The sequence below is a fragment of the Elgaria multicarinata genome, chromosome 7 (genome assembly GCF_023053635.1).
Source record: "Elgaria multicarinata webbii isolate HBS135686 ecotype San Diego chromosome 7, rElgMul1.1.pri, whole genome shotgun sequence".
Classification (NCBI taxonomy): domain Eukaryota; kingdom Metazoa; phylum Chordata; class Lepidosauria; order Squamata; family Anguidae; genus Elgaria; species Elgaria multicarinata.
The window spans coordinates 40794281-40811198 of record NC_086177.1 but is presented as its reverse complement, the minus strand read 5'-3'; the positions used below and the strand labels follow the sequence as shown (position 1 = coordinate 40811198).

Genomic DNA, 16918 nt, shown 5'->3' with positions numbered 1-16918 from the left:
TAGTCGCACACAAAAAGATGCCTTACTTACCTCACATTGCTTCAATGGGTGTGCGCGTCTGTGTTGTGCTACTCCATGTTACATTAGTTAAGACTTCTTTTTTCCCTCCTAACACCAGGAGCTTGAGCCCTGAACTCTGGGGAAATGCCCTCTAACTCCTGCTGCCCTCTGCCCATTTGGAACGCTCTTGCATCACAATGGACAACTAGAGCATATGTTGCAATCACTAGGGTGACCCTATGAAAAGGAGGACAGGGCTCCTGTGTCTTTAACGGTTGTATTGAAAAGGGAATTTCAGCAGGTGTCATTTGTATATATGGGGAATCTGGGGGAAATTTCCTCTTCATCACAACCGTTAAAGCTGTAGGTGCCCTAACCTCTTTTAAATCTGGTCACTCTAGTATAGCTCCTGCAGCTTGAACTGTTGTGATGCAGAGGAAATTTCCCCAGGTTCCCCATATATACAAATTACACCTGCTGAAATTCCCTTCTCTATGCAACTGTTAAAGATACAGAAGCCCTGTCCTGCTTTTCATAGGGTCACCCTAACAATCCCTGTGTCCTCTGATTGTGATTGGGAGGGGGCAGAGAGCCATTTCCTGGTGTTCTGACTGAGCCATAATGGATGGAGACTAAGCATTTCTGGCTAAAAGCACCAGAATCTGGCAATGTCTGTGGGGCCCTGCTCTGAGGAATTCACCTGTAGATGTGGCTTCCCTTGATATCTCTTATAGCCCTGGAGTGGAGAACTTCAGGGCCAACACTAACCCTATGGATTTCCCCACATGCCAGATCCCCTACCTGGGACTGCAGCCCTTTCCCCTAACCACTGATTGGTGATCTCCCCAGTTTTGTGCCGTTTCCTCCCCATTCCAAAAGGTTGAAATAGGGTGACCCTATGGCTTCTGTATCTTTTACATTTGTGTAGGCAAGGGGATTTCACCAGGTGTCATTTGTATGCATGCAGCACCCGGTGAAATTCCCTCCTCATCACAAGAGTTGAGCTGTGGGGAAATGCCCTGTAACTCCTGCTGCCCTCCTCCCATCCAGGTCACTAAGCGCATCATGCTAGACCACCAGGGCCCATGTCACAAGCACCATAGGTGAGGGTTGTTGCAGGGTGGGGGGGGCAGAGGGCCATTTACTGCTGCTCTCATGGAGCTATAATGGACCAAGGCTAAAGCCCCAGACACAGGGTGGCATGTGGGGCACTGCCATGAGGAATTCATTTGTTGATCGTGTGGCTTCCCTGAATATGACTGGATTTTCCCGGATTTGTCCGGGGTTTTGATGGCAAATCCGGGAGGGGGAGGGGAAATCCGGAATTTTTTTTTTTTCAAAGAGCAGCTCAAATGGGAATTAACAAAAATGCTTATTAAAAATTATTATTTTTAAAATCATCATTTTTAAAGATAAAGAGATGAAACTTTGCACTATGAAAGGATTTAGGTAGAGCTTTAGCCACACCAAATTTGAAACAGATCAGTTCATCCATTGATTTTTTAGGGTTTTTTTAAAAAAATTGAGGTTTTAAAATTATTTTTAAAATTGTCATTTTTAAAGTTAAAGAGATGAAACTTTGTACCATGATAGGATTTAGGTAGAGCTTTAGCCACACCAAATTTGAAACAGATCCGTTCATCCATTGATTTTTTAGGATTTTTTTTTAAAAATTGAGGTTTTAAAATTATTATTTTTTAAATCGTCATTTTTAAAGATAAAGAGATGAAACTAGGTACCATGATAGGATTTAGGTAGAGCTTTAGCCACACCAAATTTGAAACAGATCTGGGGCCAGTAGCAAACCCTGTTAACAACAATAGCAGCTTGCAATGAGTGAAGATACATACAGAAAAGATATTTGAAGGAAGGGGAGAATGTAACACACAGAGTATAGCAAAAGCTTCAAAGTACAGCAAAACCTACAAAAGTAGGAGTGAGTGAAGTTAATTTCAGATACATTGAATCTCTCACTTGTTATTTATTTCAGTGATTTTAACATTAAGATGTTATGTAGAACAGATTTGTCTTAAATGTGTGCTGTAAAATCAGACATGTGACCAAGGCTATGTTCGGGTGGGCACGCCCCCTTGGTACTGGACACGCCCCCTTGCGGGCGACCATGTTGTCCTCCTTTTTGGTTTCCAAAATATGATCACCCTACCTTGGGCACACAATGCTATTTTTACTTGGACCAGGGTTGACCCAAATTATTTACGGCCTGATGCAAAGCAGAAAATGATATCCCCCACACCGCCTCCACAAACCAAGCTGCACAGCATCCAAAGCCAGCTATGTTATTTTGGGCACATGACAGAAAATTCCACAAGCGCCTTTCCCCATCTCTGGCAGTAAAATACAAAAATAGTAAATGACTTTAAAAATTGCTGCTCTTTCATGATGCCCAAACTCTCTGTCTAGGGTGGCTTCCTCACTTTGCTTAATGGCAAGGCCAGCCCTGACTAGGACTTGGGAGTTCTGGGTTCAAATACCCACTTAGCCATCAAGCTTACTGGGTGGTTTAGCATGTTGTCTGAACCATGCCAATATTTAATATACGTATATATTTAACATTGCAACCTGTTTGTTCACTCTCTTCTAGTAATGCCAGCGTGGTGTAGTGGCTAAAGTGTCGGACTGGGAGTCGGGAGAACCGGGTCCTAGTTCCCACATGGCCATGGAAACCCACTGGGTGACTTTGAGCCAGTCACAGACAGATTCTCAGCCCAATCCACCTCACAGGGTTGTTGTTGTGAGGATAAAAATTGAGAGGAGGATTATGTATGCTGCCTTGGGGTCCTTGGAGGAAAAAAGGCAGGATATAAATGCAATAATAATAATAATAATAATAATGATGATGATGATGATGATGATGATGATGTGATTCGTTCTATGTACTACTATATCTGTAGCAAGCAAAGCTACCAAACAGCCAAGATGTTCTATTCCTATGATGAGTTTGGACTACAACCCTCATCTTCTCCAGCCTTGATGATGGGGGTTGTACTCCAACACTCTGGAGGGCACCAGGGTGGGAAGGTTGTCCTCGTTGAAAGCGACTGTTTCAGCGCCTTGATTTCACAGTTCAGGCACAAAGTCCATCCCGTGAACTCCTTCCGGGGCCTCAGAGATAAACGCTCTTGAGAGTTATTTCAATATTTTCTCGAATCTGAGCTCCGGCCAGGAATCCACCACAAGTAACAAACCCATTCTTCTCAGCAGCGACTAAAAGCAGTCGTTTCAACAAGGTAATTTGCATTTCTTTCGGGGAAGAAGAAAGATGCGCCGGGCAAACTTGCACTACTTGGCGATAGTATAACAGAAACGGGGGGCGGGGGAGAAGAAAACAATGCTAGCAGTTTTTTGTTTGTTCTATTTTAAATCTTCCTCTTTGTATCTTTTGCTATTTAACTGTGTAGGAATTACTGCAGGCAAAAACTATCGCCCGGCTAAATCAGCCCCTACCCTTAGCATTGTTCGCAGACATAAGTTCAGAGAGCAAGTTCAGTGGGACAGAACTTGTCAATTTACAACCAGTAGGATTGGTTGGGGCAAATTTAATAGAGGACCGCGTCAGAAGGGGTAGGGAGCCTTTGGGCTTTTTCGGAGAAGGAAGCAGGTGTTGCCTTTTGCACTATATTCGTGACAGTGGAGAGAACCGTTCCCATAAAAAGAAAAGGAGGAGAACCTTACACGAAGGGGCGGAGAGGAGGAGCTGTAACAGTCACATTTTGAGTTAAATTGGTGGACGGAGAATGGGTTAGGAAGCCATCGTGCGTCTGTTTAGACTGAAAAAAGCACTACAACCAGATCCCTAAGCCAGCCATGCTGGCTGGGGAACGCTGGGAATTGTAGGACTGTCTAAATAGGCATAGAATTGCGACCTAAAAATATAAAGGAGAATGGTTATCAAAGGATTGCTATGTTAGGAGAAACCAAGAGCATAAATTAAAGTTTTAATTGGGGAGGGCAAAGATTTAAGGGGGCGATATTTACAGCAGGAGTCCAAAGGTCAGCTCTTGGATATAGTGAGGATTATATTAAAAAAAATATCTCTTGATCCCACTGAAGCCACACATAGGGGGGGGGGGGGAGAGGAAAAAAACAGGTGCTCTTCCCAAATCACATTGGGATGCAGGAGCAGTCAGGGTGCTATCAGTCACCCTGCACAAATCCAATGTGGATAAGTGAGGCTCCAGTGCAAGAAGGCATGCAGTCTGTCCAGGTCTTGCTGGTGGGAGAGTAGGACACCTTTACAACCTTCCCAGGGATCTGCCCAATATGTGAGAACCACTGACTAAGCAATGACTGTAGAGACCTTCAAACAAAGATGAGCACACCTTAGCAATATGGAACAGAATATGTAAATTTATTTGAAATCCACAGTTGAGCAATACCGTTATTAAAACCAATCCAAATCCCACAAAATTGTGTAAGCCTTTGAGTTCCCCAGAACTCTTCATCGGGCTTGTTGTACCACCTAGACTGATGAAGAGTTCTTTAAAACTCAATTTTGTGGAATTTGGGTCAGTCGTAATAAAGGTATTGCCCAGTTATGGGTTTTGGATTTTTTTCTTCTTATGTACCAGCATGGCTAACTTTGTTCTATTTTTAAAATGTATTTGGTTATTACTTATTTCAACACTTTGTATTATGCCTTTTTAACAATTACTCAAGATGAATTACATCCCTAAACATCATTAAAAATAATACATACTTAACATTTTAAAAAGCTAACCGTAATATAAATCTTTTCCGTTGTACAATTCCAGTGATAGGCATTTCTTTATCAGCAACTCAGTTCTTTTTCCGTTTCTGCTTCTTTTTCCTGATACACCTTGCACTTTTCACTGTTGCATGGCAGACAGGAATTATGCAAATGCAACCTCTGCATCACTATCTCAGTTCTGCAAAAGCTTTACGTGTTTAATTTCTGCATGACAGCTCCTTAAGGCACTAGTGTACAATTAGGAAATATAGTTTTAATCCCTCCTTCACTTACTATCTACAACCAATAGGATGAGCAATTATTCTAATGTCTTTGATAGATGATTTTCAGTATTTGAAAACTATAAGCATCTCTGCTCTTAATGTTATTTTCTGTAGGTTATACATAACCAGTTCCTTCTGGATTTCTTCTTTGGTCTTCCAAAGCTTCTCTACATTTAAAAACAACAACACTGCTGCTTTCTGCTTCTGTTTTCATTCTGGGATTGCAATTGGCTCAATTATACGAGTGGCCATGTGTTTTGAATTGAATACTTCCTATCTCTGCTTTGAGTTTGAATTTCCATTCAAATCAATAAAACAGTGCCATCTAGTGGCAGAATTATAGTGCAACGCCACCAATACACAGGGCTGATTTGGCGGATTTCTTTTTTGCGGATTTTCTGACTGCGGGATAAGTGAGGGGGGGAAGCGAAGGAGATGTTCTGCCTGATGACAACGTCATGAAATTGACCCACAAACTTCTGTGAGTGGCCAGTCATAAACATGCTATAAATTGCCTTTATCCTTTTTCTAGCTTTTTCCTCTTAGCCCTTTTATGTTAATCCCTCTCCTCTTTTCGTAACACTGACTCATTATTTCCCCTACAGTGAGTGTGTTGGCCATGCATGCACTGTACATGCCCATGAATATGCTGTTCTTATCACAATAATAGTGGTTTGAAACCAAGACGTTTCTGGAGTGTGGAGCCTCTCTTAGCAACTGCTTCTTCTACCTAATGAGATTATAGGCAGCACCCTGGCAACTGAAATGGTATACATAGAAGGATAGTGTTGGATGAGTACTGAAGTAAACTATGTTCCATAATCAGGGATACAGAACTATAATTGGTGGAGGCCAAATTGCCCACCACCACACCCCTCTCGGGGCCAGATGATGCCCCTCTCCAATTGTGAGGGGGAGTGTGGCAAGCAGGGGAATCCCCATTTTTATCTCCAATTTGAGATTGGAGACAATGGCAGGAATTCCTCCAGGGAGTAGAAGATTGGAGGTCGAGCCCTGCCTTCTCCGTGGAGGAACTCAAGGAGGCTTCATGGGTTGGATGTAGAAGTTCCATGGACTGGATTAGTCCTCTGGGGCCAAAGATTCTGCATTGCTGCTCTACACCCTATCCAATCCTACATGCAGAATCAAGAAACATTGTAGATGTGCCGTCTGATCATATGTAATTTCTCAGAAATAAGTTCCACTGAGTTCTAATCTCACCAATTAACCGTGCATAGGATTGTAGCCCATGATTTGTAATCTTGTCTTCCTTTTTCTAGCATTGTGTGGAGTACCCGCATAAAACATCACCTAGGGGAAGTTGAAATAACTGAAAGGACAAAGTTCGGCAGATTTATGAAGGCTGCTCTCGCCTAATTTTGGAGTCATTATTGTTTTGCTTAACTATATCTGTTGCAGATCTTGATATTTGAACTGCATAAATCCTTGAGAGATAACAGTTCATAGAAAGTAAGGTGATTGCTGAAGGAAGCTATGCTGCTTGCATTTGGTAAATATTTGCAAACTGTGTGGCCTTCAGGCATATCTAATCCATTTTTCTTATTAGTATTGATCTATGCTAAGCATAATCGATTCCTGTCAATGCACCAGTGGTGGCAGAGAGTACCTGAGGGATAGGAGAATATATGAGCATTAATGGACACTTTCAGTCTGATCTTATGGATTCTTTCTCAGAAGTAGGCCCCACTGAGTTCAGTTGGGTTTACTCCCAACTGTGGATGCATAAGATTGCAGCCTTGGATTTTTAACTCTTAGGAGTATTAAGTGGAAGTCCTAAACAGGGCCTCCCCAAATTGTAGCAAGGTTCTACCTGTTAATCACACTGAATGAGACAAAACATTGAAGTGTGAAGTCTTGATACCTTCTCATTAGTAAATGAGAAATGAGTCATTGCTCGCTCTCTCGCTCTTTAATAGACCATGGAAGACCAGGAATATCCCTATACCCTAATAAATGTTATAGGAGGTACAGATGGAATATATGAAGAACATGTGGAGTACTTGGAGCAACATCTTAAGCTCATCACCATGAAGGAATTTCTTGAAAACAAGCAAGTGCTTAGTCAGAAAATCAAAGCAATTTTTATGTGGATCCATAAACCAGTGGCTAACAGAGAGCTCCTGCAAAACTTACCTAACTTAAAGGTTATTGCAAATTCTGGTGTTGGAGTGGATCACTTGGACCTAAAACTGCTCTCCAGCTTTGGTGTGAAAGTGGCTAACACTCCATTTGCCGTTTCCAACGCTACAGCAGATTTGGGGATAGCTTTGATGCTGGCTTCTGCTAGGAGGATTGTGGAAGGTACCATTTCTAATTAACTTATTTTTAAAAAATACGTGTGAATATAATAGATTATGTATGGGATGCTATGGTTAAAATCATACAATAATCCAATAATAGAAATTTTCAAATTAGCTTGTCAATATAAAACATTTCCAAACAAATCTATCCTAGAACACATTATCAGCCTTAAAAAGCACTTTCTATTAGATTTTGCACAGTACTCTATTAGATTTTGCAAAACATATTTTCCTGATGTGCTACACCTCATTATGTAAATTAGAAGCAGTCTGTCTGCAAAATATCCAAATTGTCAGCAAAGCCTCCTGTGTGGGTTGGAAAATTGTTAGTTTCACACGTAAAGACCTGGACCAACCTGTTCTACATTGTTTCTATTATACAATATACAGTGTAGAAACTGATGCATTGAAAGTGGATCAGAAACAGTCAAATGTCCGTGGGAGTGCATTTAAAATGCACACACACTTGGTACTTTTTGAAGGATGTGCTAACAGTCTAATCTGTCTTGGAAGGTAGTCACACAACTTCCAATTGAAACATGTTCCCACCAATGACACCTCTCCTGGAAGCAAAACTCAGTTGATGGGTTGATCCAGGTGAGAGGCAGCAGCCCTTCAAGTATCCTAGTCTGAAGAAATTTAGAGCTTTATAGATACCAATCAGCATGTTGAATTGAATCTAGAAAGAAATTTGTAGCCATATAGTTTTATAAATAGCAAATGGAGTGCAATGTTCTTAAATATTTGAGTTAGAATTTGTAGCTCCAAGTCTCTTATCTGGTCCCAGTAGCACTTTGTGAGATGGAGCTAGCGAAGATGTAGGCACTTATTCCTGTCCTTAGTCAACCCATGCTGAGCTCCGTGTTCAACAAAACCATGTGCTTCACTTCTTGATGAAATTATACAAGGCTGCAGGTAGACTTACATCTGAATGCTGCCTCACGTTAATCCCTACGGCTCTCTCCATATACACAACTATATCAGGGGAAAGGTCTGGCCTAGCCCTCTCTCTGGCATCCTAATTTTCTGTACATACAGAGTTTTGGCATGGGGTGCATTAAACTCTAATCTGTTGCCTCCTGTCTGAAGTGGTAGAGCCCTAGAAAGACATAATTGCAACATTTTGCTGAATGTGTAGAACGGACCTGAGAATAATTCCTAAGACAATGCTGCCAAGTCTCTCCCATCTCCAAAGCATTTCATGGCAGACAGAGGAAAATAAGTCTCCCCCCGCCCTTTCGAGTCTAAAAAAGGTTATTGGAAACAATGGCAGGCAAACCAGCTTCATGCGGCTCAATTTTAGCATTCTTGCAGAGCTTCATTTGAGTCTGGATTTATCATTGCCTTTGAACATGTGCTGAGGGTCCTTTCCTAACCACTGATGAGTAACTGCATGTAGCCTCCACACATCCGGATTATGAAGAAGGTTTTCTAGTTTGAAAGAGTGTACCTTCTATGCAGATCTGAGACCTAGTACCTAGTATTTTACAAATTAGGGCACTAGGTGAGTTCTTGCTACTTTGAGATATAGCTCAACCAATGCAATTTGCCACATTGGGATGAACACTGCATCTTCTTTTTTTTAATTGTTGGCTGATTTCCTAAAACACCATTCTCACTTCTGTTTATTTCAATGTCCAGGTAATAAGATTGCAGTTTCTCCAGAAACTAAATATTTTAATGCTGACTGGCTGGGCGAAGAAATAACTGGCACAACTCTGGGGATCATTGGAATGGGCACCATTGGTTATAAGGTGGCCCAGAGAGCTAAAGCTTTTGAAATGAAAATTCTTTATCATAACAGGAAGCGGAGGTAAACATCTCTCTGATCAGATTGTACAAACAGTGAACTTGTTTTTACTCTAGATTTTTTCTCCCTGATTTTTACCTTTCTTATAACTTCTGCATTAATTACTTCACTTCCATTCTGCACACAGGTCCATTGTGATTTAACTATTACTGTCTTCCCCTGATCTGCCAGGAATGTGCACCTCAGATCTATAGAAAATGTCTTGGGGCCATCCTTAGACATGACAATAGAGACCTGTGGGGTGGGAAAATGTAGCTGAGATGGTACAGGAAAATATGCAGGGTAGGGAAACAACTGGGGGAACAGAGAGATCTGTGGATGAGGAAATATGTTCAGGATTACATCAATCTTACTTTAAGCTACATAAACTTTAAGCTACACAATTGTCGCTTTTTTATCATGAATAGTAGTATACGCAAAGCCCTTCAGTTATTTTTGATGGACAGAGCATCCTGTTCTCTAACTACATGGCTGGGGAGTGGGGAGATACACCACTGCTACGCCTATGAGGGCAGGGGGAGAACACACAACCAGAAAATACAAAAATGGCATTAAAGCATCCCAAGTAATACTGCCAGTGCCCCTATGCAGAGGGAGCCAATGAACTCAAGATGATGAAGACAGACCCTCAGCACCCCTTTATCACAACACACACAACATGCAAAGTGATGACAGAACAGCTCCAGTCTGTCAGCCCTAGTGGTACAGCCACCAGCCATTCTGCTACGGTCAATCCCCAGTCATCCATCCAAGCAGAGGTTATATTGCTCATGAGCATTCTTTTGGAGCACAAAACACATATGTGAGGAAGGAAGGCCCATGCCACATTTCACCCTGGGCAGGAGGCCTTCAAAGAGCAGCCCTCCTAAGAAAAGGGTTCAAGTCTTAGTCAGGGAGAATACAATCTTAATAGGAAGTACAGTCCCAGCCAGAACTTCCTGAACATTTGTTCCTAGACTAGCAGTTCCACTGACCAACAGCACTTCCATTTTGTTTGGATTAAGTTTCAGTTTATTAGCACATATCTAATCCTACACAATGGTTCAGGATTTCAGCAGACCTCCTGGATTTAGATGGAAAAAGGAGATAGAGCCGAGTCCTCCTCTGCATATAACAAAGATCATTTCCTCAGGTGACCTCTGCCAGTGTTTTTTTGTGTAGATGTTAAAGAGCAGCTAAGGCATCATTTATGTTCAATGTTTAACTAGAGCTAAATGTTTGATTCCTGCAGAAATGAGGTGGAGGAGCAGGCCGTCGGGGCTGTTTATTGCCAAAAGATGGAAAATTTACTTTGCCAATCTGACTTTGTGATACTAGCAGTGAACCTGACACCTCAAACATGCAAGATGATTGGAAAACAGGAGCTAGAGTTCATGAAACCCACTGCTACTCTTATCAACATCTGCAGAGGTAGAGTATAAAATGCTGTCTTGGCATTTATCACAACCACATTTTCTTTCAGTGCCATGAAACTAATGTCTGTGTGGCAGCAACATCAGTAAAATCTTATGTGGAAAGATGGCCGATACTTAAACACTTGTGACTCTTACGTACTTAAGGCACAATCCTATACTGCAAATCCATCAGCTAAGAGACAGTAGATTTGGTAGAAGCCCTACTATGCCAGCAGAAAATCAGATATGCCGTTGCCATGGCCAATATGCTGGTGGCATGGCCTGGATCAGAGGTGGGCCATTTCAGAGGGTATGGAAACCACTTTCGACTCCCTGGACTTCCTCCCACAGGTTGCACTCCCCCCCCCCACTTTGTTCAATGTGGTGGCGGGAGTAAGACTTTTGGTGGGTTTCAGTGGCAAACTACTACACAGGAGTTAAAAGGTTAGTTTTAGCTTGTTTTCAAGCAAAAATGTGATGTTTTTACCCCTCCAAGGCAGTTTGGGTTTTTTTTGCTGCCCATGCTACAAATTTTAGTGGCAGGGGAAACACTGGGGATGTTGGGAGCCACATGTGGTCCTTGGGCTTCATGCTGTCCACCCATCCTAGATATACCAGTGAAGCATTCTTGGGAGGTTGACCCGGGGTGGAAGTGCTACCAAAGTGTTGACTGACAAGGCTAAACTAACAGGCTAGTTGGTGCAGGTGGAATGGGTGGGGATTGGTCCAACGGGTTGTTCATTGGGTCTGGAGGATGGGGTACTTGTGTACAGAGTGTAGTCTTTGTAGTCTCTTGGGCCTCTTGGGAGTTGTGTTCCTGCTGCTTATGCTACTGGGGTTTATATGCTGGGGGCATTGAGGCATCATTGTGTGCATGTTTTGCATGTTGAGGGGGCATGGTGTTGTAATGGCCACCTCCTCCTCTCCAGGGTTGGCTCCCTCCGTTTCTGAGTGGTGTGGAAGAATCATCATTATCCTGTCCTGGGATTGGTGGCTACTGGCTGTGTTGCCAAGGGCACTGGGGGCATGGCTGGCATTTCTGCAACATGTTTATTTCTGCCCAACCATGTCCCCCCACCCCACTGTGATCCCACCCCTGGGCTGAGCATATATTGGATATGGTAACTGTTCCACCAGTGTAGCAATGGTGTATCTCCAGCAATATAGGATTGTTTTGCTCACCATATGGTAGAATTTAGCGAGGAAGTCACTGTATTGCTGCTGGAGAAAGAACGTAAGGGAATAAACAAGCATTACCTTCATTTAAGCATGTAACAATAATAATTTATATGTACTTCAAAAGTAAAACCAACTACATTTTCAATTATGTTCCTATACTACGTGTGTGTTTTCTGCAGGTGTTTGGTTAGAAGCACATACCTGCTACTGGTTGTCAGATCAGTTAAATATTACACTCACAATAGTTTTACCCTCCTCTCCCCAGAGAAATGCCCTGTCATTGGTAGTCATGATGGCTATATATATTATCTGATACTGGAGGTAATATATAACCATCATGACTATCATAGATAGCCTTATTCTCCCTGAATTTGTCTAATTCCCTTTTAAAGCCATCCAAGTTGGTGGCTGTCAGTACATCTTGGAAGTGAATTCCATAGTTTAACTCTGCACTGTGTCTGTCTTGAATCTCCCACCATTTCTAGTATTCCTGTTCCCTCTTCACTTTCTCTGCACCGTACATAATTTTATACACTCTCTCATGCCCTGCCTTACTTGCCTTTTTTTCTAGACTAAAAGCCTTGTAAGTTGTAACTTTTCCTCAAAGGGGAGTTTTTCCAGCCCTTGATCAATTTGATTGGCCATTTCTACATCTTTTCCAGTTCTTTAATGTCCTTGTTGAGGTGCGGTGACCAGAGCTGTATATAGTATTCTAAGTGTGGTTGCACAATAGATTGTACAAGGGCAGTATGATATTCTGTTCTGTGTTCAGTTTCTTATCTTATGATCCCCATCATTGAATTTGCCTTTTTCACAATAGCCATATGCTAGGTCGACTTTTTCATCCAACATAACCCCCAGATCCCTTTCCTGGTCAATCACTGGCAGCTCTGACTTCATCAGCATATATTTGTAGGTAGGAGTTTTGTGCCTCACTTTACACTTGCTCATGTTGAAACAGATTTGCCATTTTAATACTCATTCATCCAATGTTGGGCTGGGTTTAGCCCCAAAATCACCGCTGAGAACAATTGGCATAACACACAGTGGCCTTTGCAGCGGGTAAACTGGGTCCCTACCACTTATTTATTACATTTATATCCCACATATTTTCCTCCAAGGAACCCAAGGCAGTGTACATAATCCTCCTCCTCTCCATTGTATCCTCACAACAACATGTAAACTGCTCAGAGAGCTTCGGCTATGGGATGGTATACAAATACAATAAATAACAACAACAACAACCCTGTGGGGTAGGTTGGGCTGAGAGTCTGTGACTGGCCCAAAGTCACCCAGTGAGCTTCCATGGCCAAGTGGGGACTAGAACCCAGATCTTCTGAGTCCCAGTCCAACACTCCAGCCACTACACAACACATCAGACTAACATATATTGGATGAGGGGGGATGTTACATCTAGCAACTGTCCACTATACCTGTTTAAGTAGACCAGTCTCCCACTTTAGACATGGTGGAGCTAGATGGACTAGATATTGGACAAACATAGTTTAGCAAAAATCTCTTGGTAGAATTTTAAAGCCTTTGATCTCTTAACTTGCTGTTAAATAATCAATGTTTTAGTTCAAGAAAATTATTCTACTTTTAATCTAGGTCAAGTGGTTGATCAAGATGCCCTGGTGAAGGCACTTCAGAATAGAGTTATTAAGGCTGCAGCTTTGGATGTGACATACCCTGAACCATTGCCAAGGTAAAAATGGTTCAACACAAAATGCTTAAGTAAAATTTAAAATCAATGCTTGTGTGTAAAATTTTGGCTTTGCTTACCCTGCCCTTTGGCATAATCTATCTCAAAATGTATTCCGATTCACTTAAAAACAATATACAAAAATTAAAAACCACAAAAACATGCAAAACACACATACATTTAAAACCACTATAATAACTTTACAAATGATGAGCCAAAAAATAGACCCAGGCTCATTACATATTGCTAAATGCCTGGGAGAACAGAAAAGTCTTGACCTGGCACCGAAAAAACAACAATATCTGTGCCAGGCGGGCCTCGTCAGGGAGAGAGTTCCACAGTTGGGGGGCCATCACAGAGAAGGCCCTCTCTCTTGTTGCCACCCTGTGAGCTTCCCTCGGAGTCGGTACCCAGAGGAGGACCTTAGATGCTGAATGTAGTGTTCGGGTAGGTTCATGTCGGGAAAAGCGTTCCATCAGGTATTGTGGTCCTAAGTTCCCAGTTCCTTCAATCTCTCTCACTAATGTACATAGAACATTGTGAGCCATCAGCTTAAGAAACTCATTCACAATAGCTGGTGAAATCCATTTGTAATTTTGACAATCCAGACATGATGTCAGTAGGGGAACATCATCAGCACAAAGCAGCAAGTGTATAATAAGGTTTTATCCTTGCTCAACGTGGCCACAAACTGCAAGTCTGACAGGCAAGATATCTTACAGAGGATAACATTTTCAGCAGTGCCTAGCTTCTGGCATTTGCTTCTGTTTTCCTTCCGAGCATGACATGAACATTTACCCCACCTTCAACAGCAGCTAAAACTTGAACAGCTACATGGTGTAAATTTGAGTTTTGATGGCTATGGAATCTTTCTAGAGCTTTCTTCCAATTTGAGAAGCCTGTCTTAACAAAAGCTTCATATGCACCCGTCTCTTATGCTTTTGGGAAGAGGCGCACTCATTCCACTTGCTGTGCGACAGATGTTGCAATATGCTTTGCCCATTTCATAAATGAGCCAATCAAAGGTTCTCTTCCAAGTGTCCTTGTACTGGCGTCCTGCTGGCTTTCTTTTCACATCAGGAACACTAATATCTGAGGGTGTGTCTGTAGAAGTTAATGCTTCCTCAACCTGGTCCTGAAACATATATTCTACATTAAGTCCAGAGGAACTTTCTCCAGTGGTTATCACAGTGCCAACCATAGTACTCCCCCCCTTTTTCACAAGAAACCTCTCCACAGTGATGATTGTGGCCAGTAGTTCAACCAAGGAAACTGCAGGAAAGAAAACATGTTATATATTCATTCATTGAGAATGAATGAATACATAAATATTCCCTTTGTGTATGAAAACCTTCTCTTGCCTCCCCACCCCCAAACATTTCTCCCACATGGCTAAATATAAAATGGAGATGAGATGGAAATCGCCCCCCCCCCGGCCTTAAAACAGAACCCAGGGGTAGCAGAATTCCTCTTTCTTGATTACTTTTTTGCAAGAATATTGGAATTACTACCACCCTAGCTGCCCAGCCAACCCATGATTCTCTCTACCGCCTCTTTACTTACCCAGAGTGGTGGTGTTTCAGGAGCAGCAGAAAAATTCTTCCCTTCAATTTTTCTGCTAGCAGGAAAGAACTGCTCTTCTGCTGCCAGGGCTGGTCTTCTGGAGCCCAGGCCTCATTGGTGGGTGGAGTTCAACAGCCCTGTTTTTTCCCTCCCTCCAGGTCATTCTTCTCCTTCCATTGTTTCTTCATAAAGATTTCCCCCAGAAGATCCCCCTGCCCCTCCCCTTCTTATCTATGCATAAACAAGCAAACAAAGCCAGTAGGGTGCCTCCTAAGAACCAGCTGCATATAGACCACTGGAGACTGATAAATCTGCCAGTCAGGCTATGAGCTTACTGATGTTACCTGTGTTATGCTCCTGCACCCCATTCCTGGGAGGGGTGAACTCGCAGGGGCTTCAGTGCTTGCTCGGACTTCGGGTTTCCTAGGAGGACACTGGAAGCTTGTGGTGTTTCTCTTATGAAGGTTTATTTACAGAACATTTGAGAACTACAAGTTCAATCGCAGCTTTTAAAGCTCAGCTAAAAACTTTTCTTTTTCCTAAAGCTTTTAAAACTTGAATTGTTCTGACTTTTATACTGCCTGTTTGGTGCATTCTCTTACCCTCCTTATTGCTTTATTATGATTTTATTACAATGTAAGCCTATGCGGCAGGGTCTTGCTATTTATTGTTTTACTCTGTACAGCACCATGTACATTAATGGTGCTATATAAATAAATAAATAATAATAATAATAACAGTAACCCAGCTCCAAGCAAACCCTGCTTCCCCCTCAGCTGCCCAGCAGATCTCTTTTTGCAAGATAGAAGCCACTCTTCCTTTTGTGTCAGGTTCAGCCTCCTCCAGATTCATCTCCTCCTACCCCCTCAGGCTTTGTAGGACAAAAGGTTGCTCATTTAGGAATTACAGTGTGAGGAGGGGAGGGGTATCCTTAATCTCTTTTACTCAGAGACACTGAATTATATGATGTACCTGGAGGTAATTTAGACTGACCCCACACACACATAACACCTGGTCGCCTGAAGGGGGCATTGCCCCCTCTGGGAAATCCTGTAGGGGGCTTGAGGGGCCCCCACCCCGTAATTTGTGCCCCTGCCTGAGTTGGCCTTTATTTTATTACCATTATGTTTGCAATATTTGCTTAATTAGAACTCACTTAACTAATAGATATATGGCCAGCACAATTGCACAGGCAGCCCAAATGGTCCCTTGAAGCAGCAACATTTGTAGGGACAGCAATGAAGGAGGGGGCACCCAAGTACGGGAACCTGGAAAATATTTTTTAGATTGTGTGGTACAATTTCTTGGGGTTGCAAAATACCTTGTGTGGTACAATTTCTTGGGGATGCAAAATACCTTGAGCCAGCCCTTCCTAGGTAAAATATTCCCTAATTATTTTTAGAAATGTTGCTGATAGTTATTAATGGCTTTTGCAGGAACAAATGTGCTCTCTAATATAACTTTGAAACAACCAAGCCTATATTAATATCTGTTCAAGTCCGTAAAAAATTGTACTCAAAATAGTGTGATACGTTTCACTAAGATTTTAAGTAAACTTGATTTCTTTTTTTTCTTCAGAGACCATGCTTTACTACATTTAAAGAATGTAATTATAACGCCTCACATTGGAAGTGCAACTTCACAAACCCGACGCCTGATGATGAAAAATATGGTTGAAAGTATTCTGGCAGGTGTAAATGGTCTCCCAGTCCCTAATGAAGTACACGTGTAATGTTGTGCATATGTTGCTAGTGAAATGTTAGCTCTGTGTACATGATTCTGTATCTGTCTCAAAAAATATATATGAAAATGATGAATTTGCACAAATATTCCTCAGGTTTGTAAAAGAAAAACAAATAAACTTGTTTATCGTTATTGTGTCTTTGTTGCTCAGATTGTTCTACAGAGCTTTGTTAAACAGAATAGAAAACAAATCTGAATAATAAAAGTTGCAATA

At 42.0% G+C, this 16918-nt stretch overlaps 1 protein-coding gene across 1 annotated transcript; it reads left to right on the top strand.

The window, feature by feature from the left end:
* Window positions 1-3124: 3124 nt before the first annotated feature.
* On the top strand, window positions 3125-16779 carry LOC134401080 (probable 2-ketogluconate reductase). The gene is made up of 6 exons (XM_063129796.1): window positions 3125-3248; window positions 6930-7314; window positions 8955-9126; window positions 10355-10533; window positions 13305-13401; window positions 16540-16779. Exons 2-6 carry the CDS (start codon window positions 6933-6935, stop codon window positions 16691-16693), a joined length of 984 nt encoding a protein of 327 aa, XP_062985866.1. The 5' UTR covers window positions 3125-3248; window positions 6930-6932; the 3' UTR covers window positions 16694-16779.
* The last annotated feature ends 139 nt before the right edge of the window (window positions 16780-16918 follow it).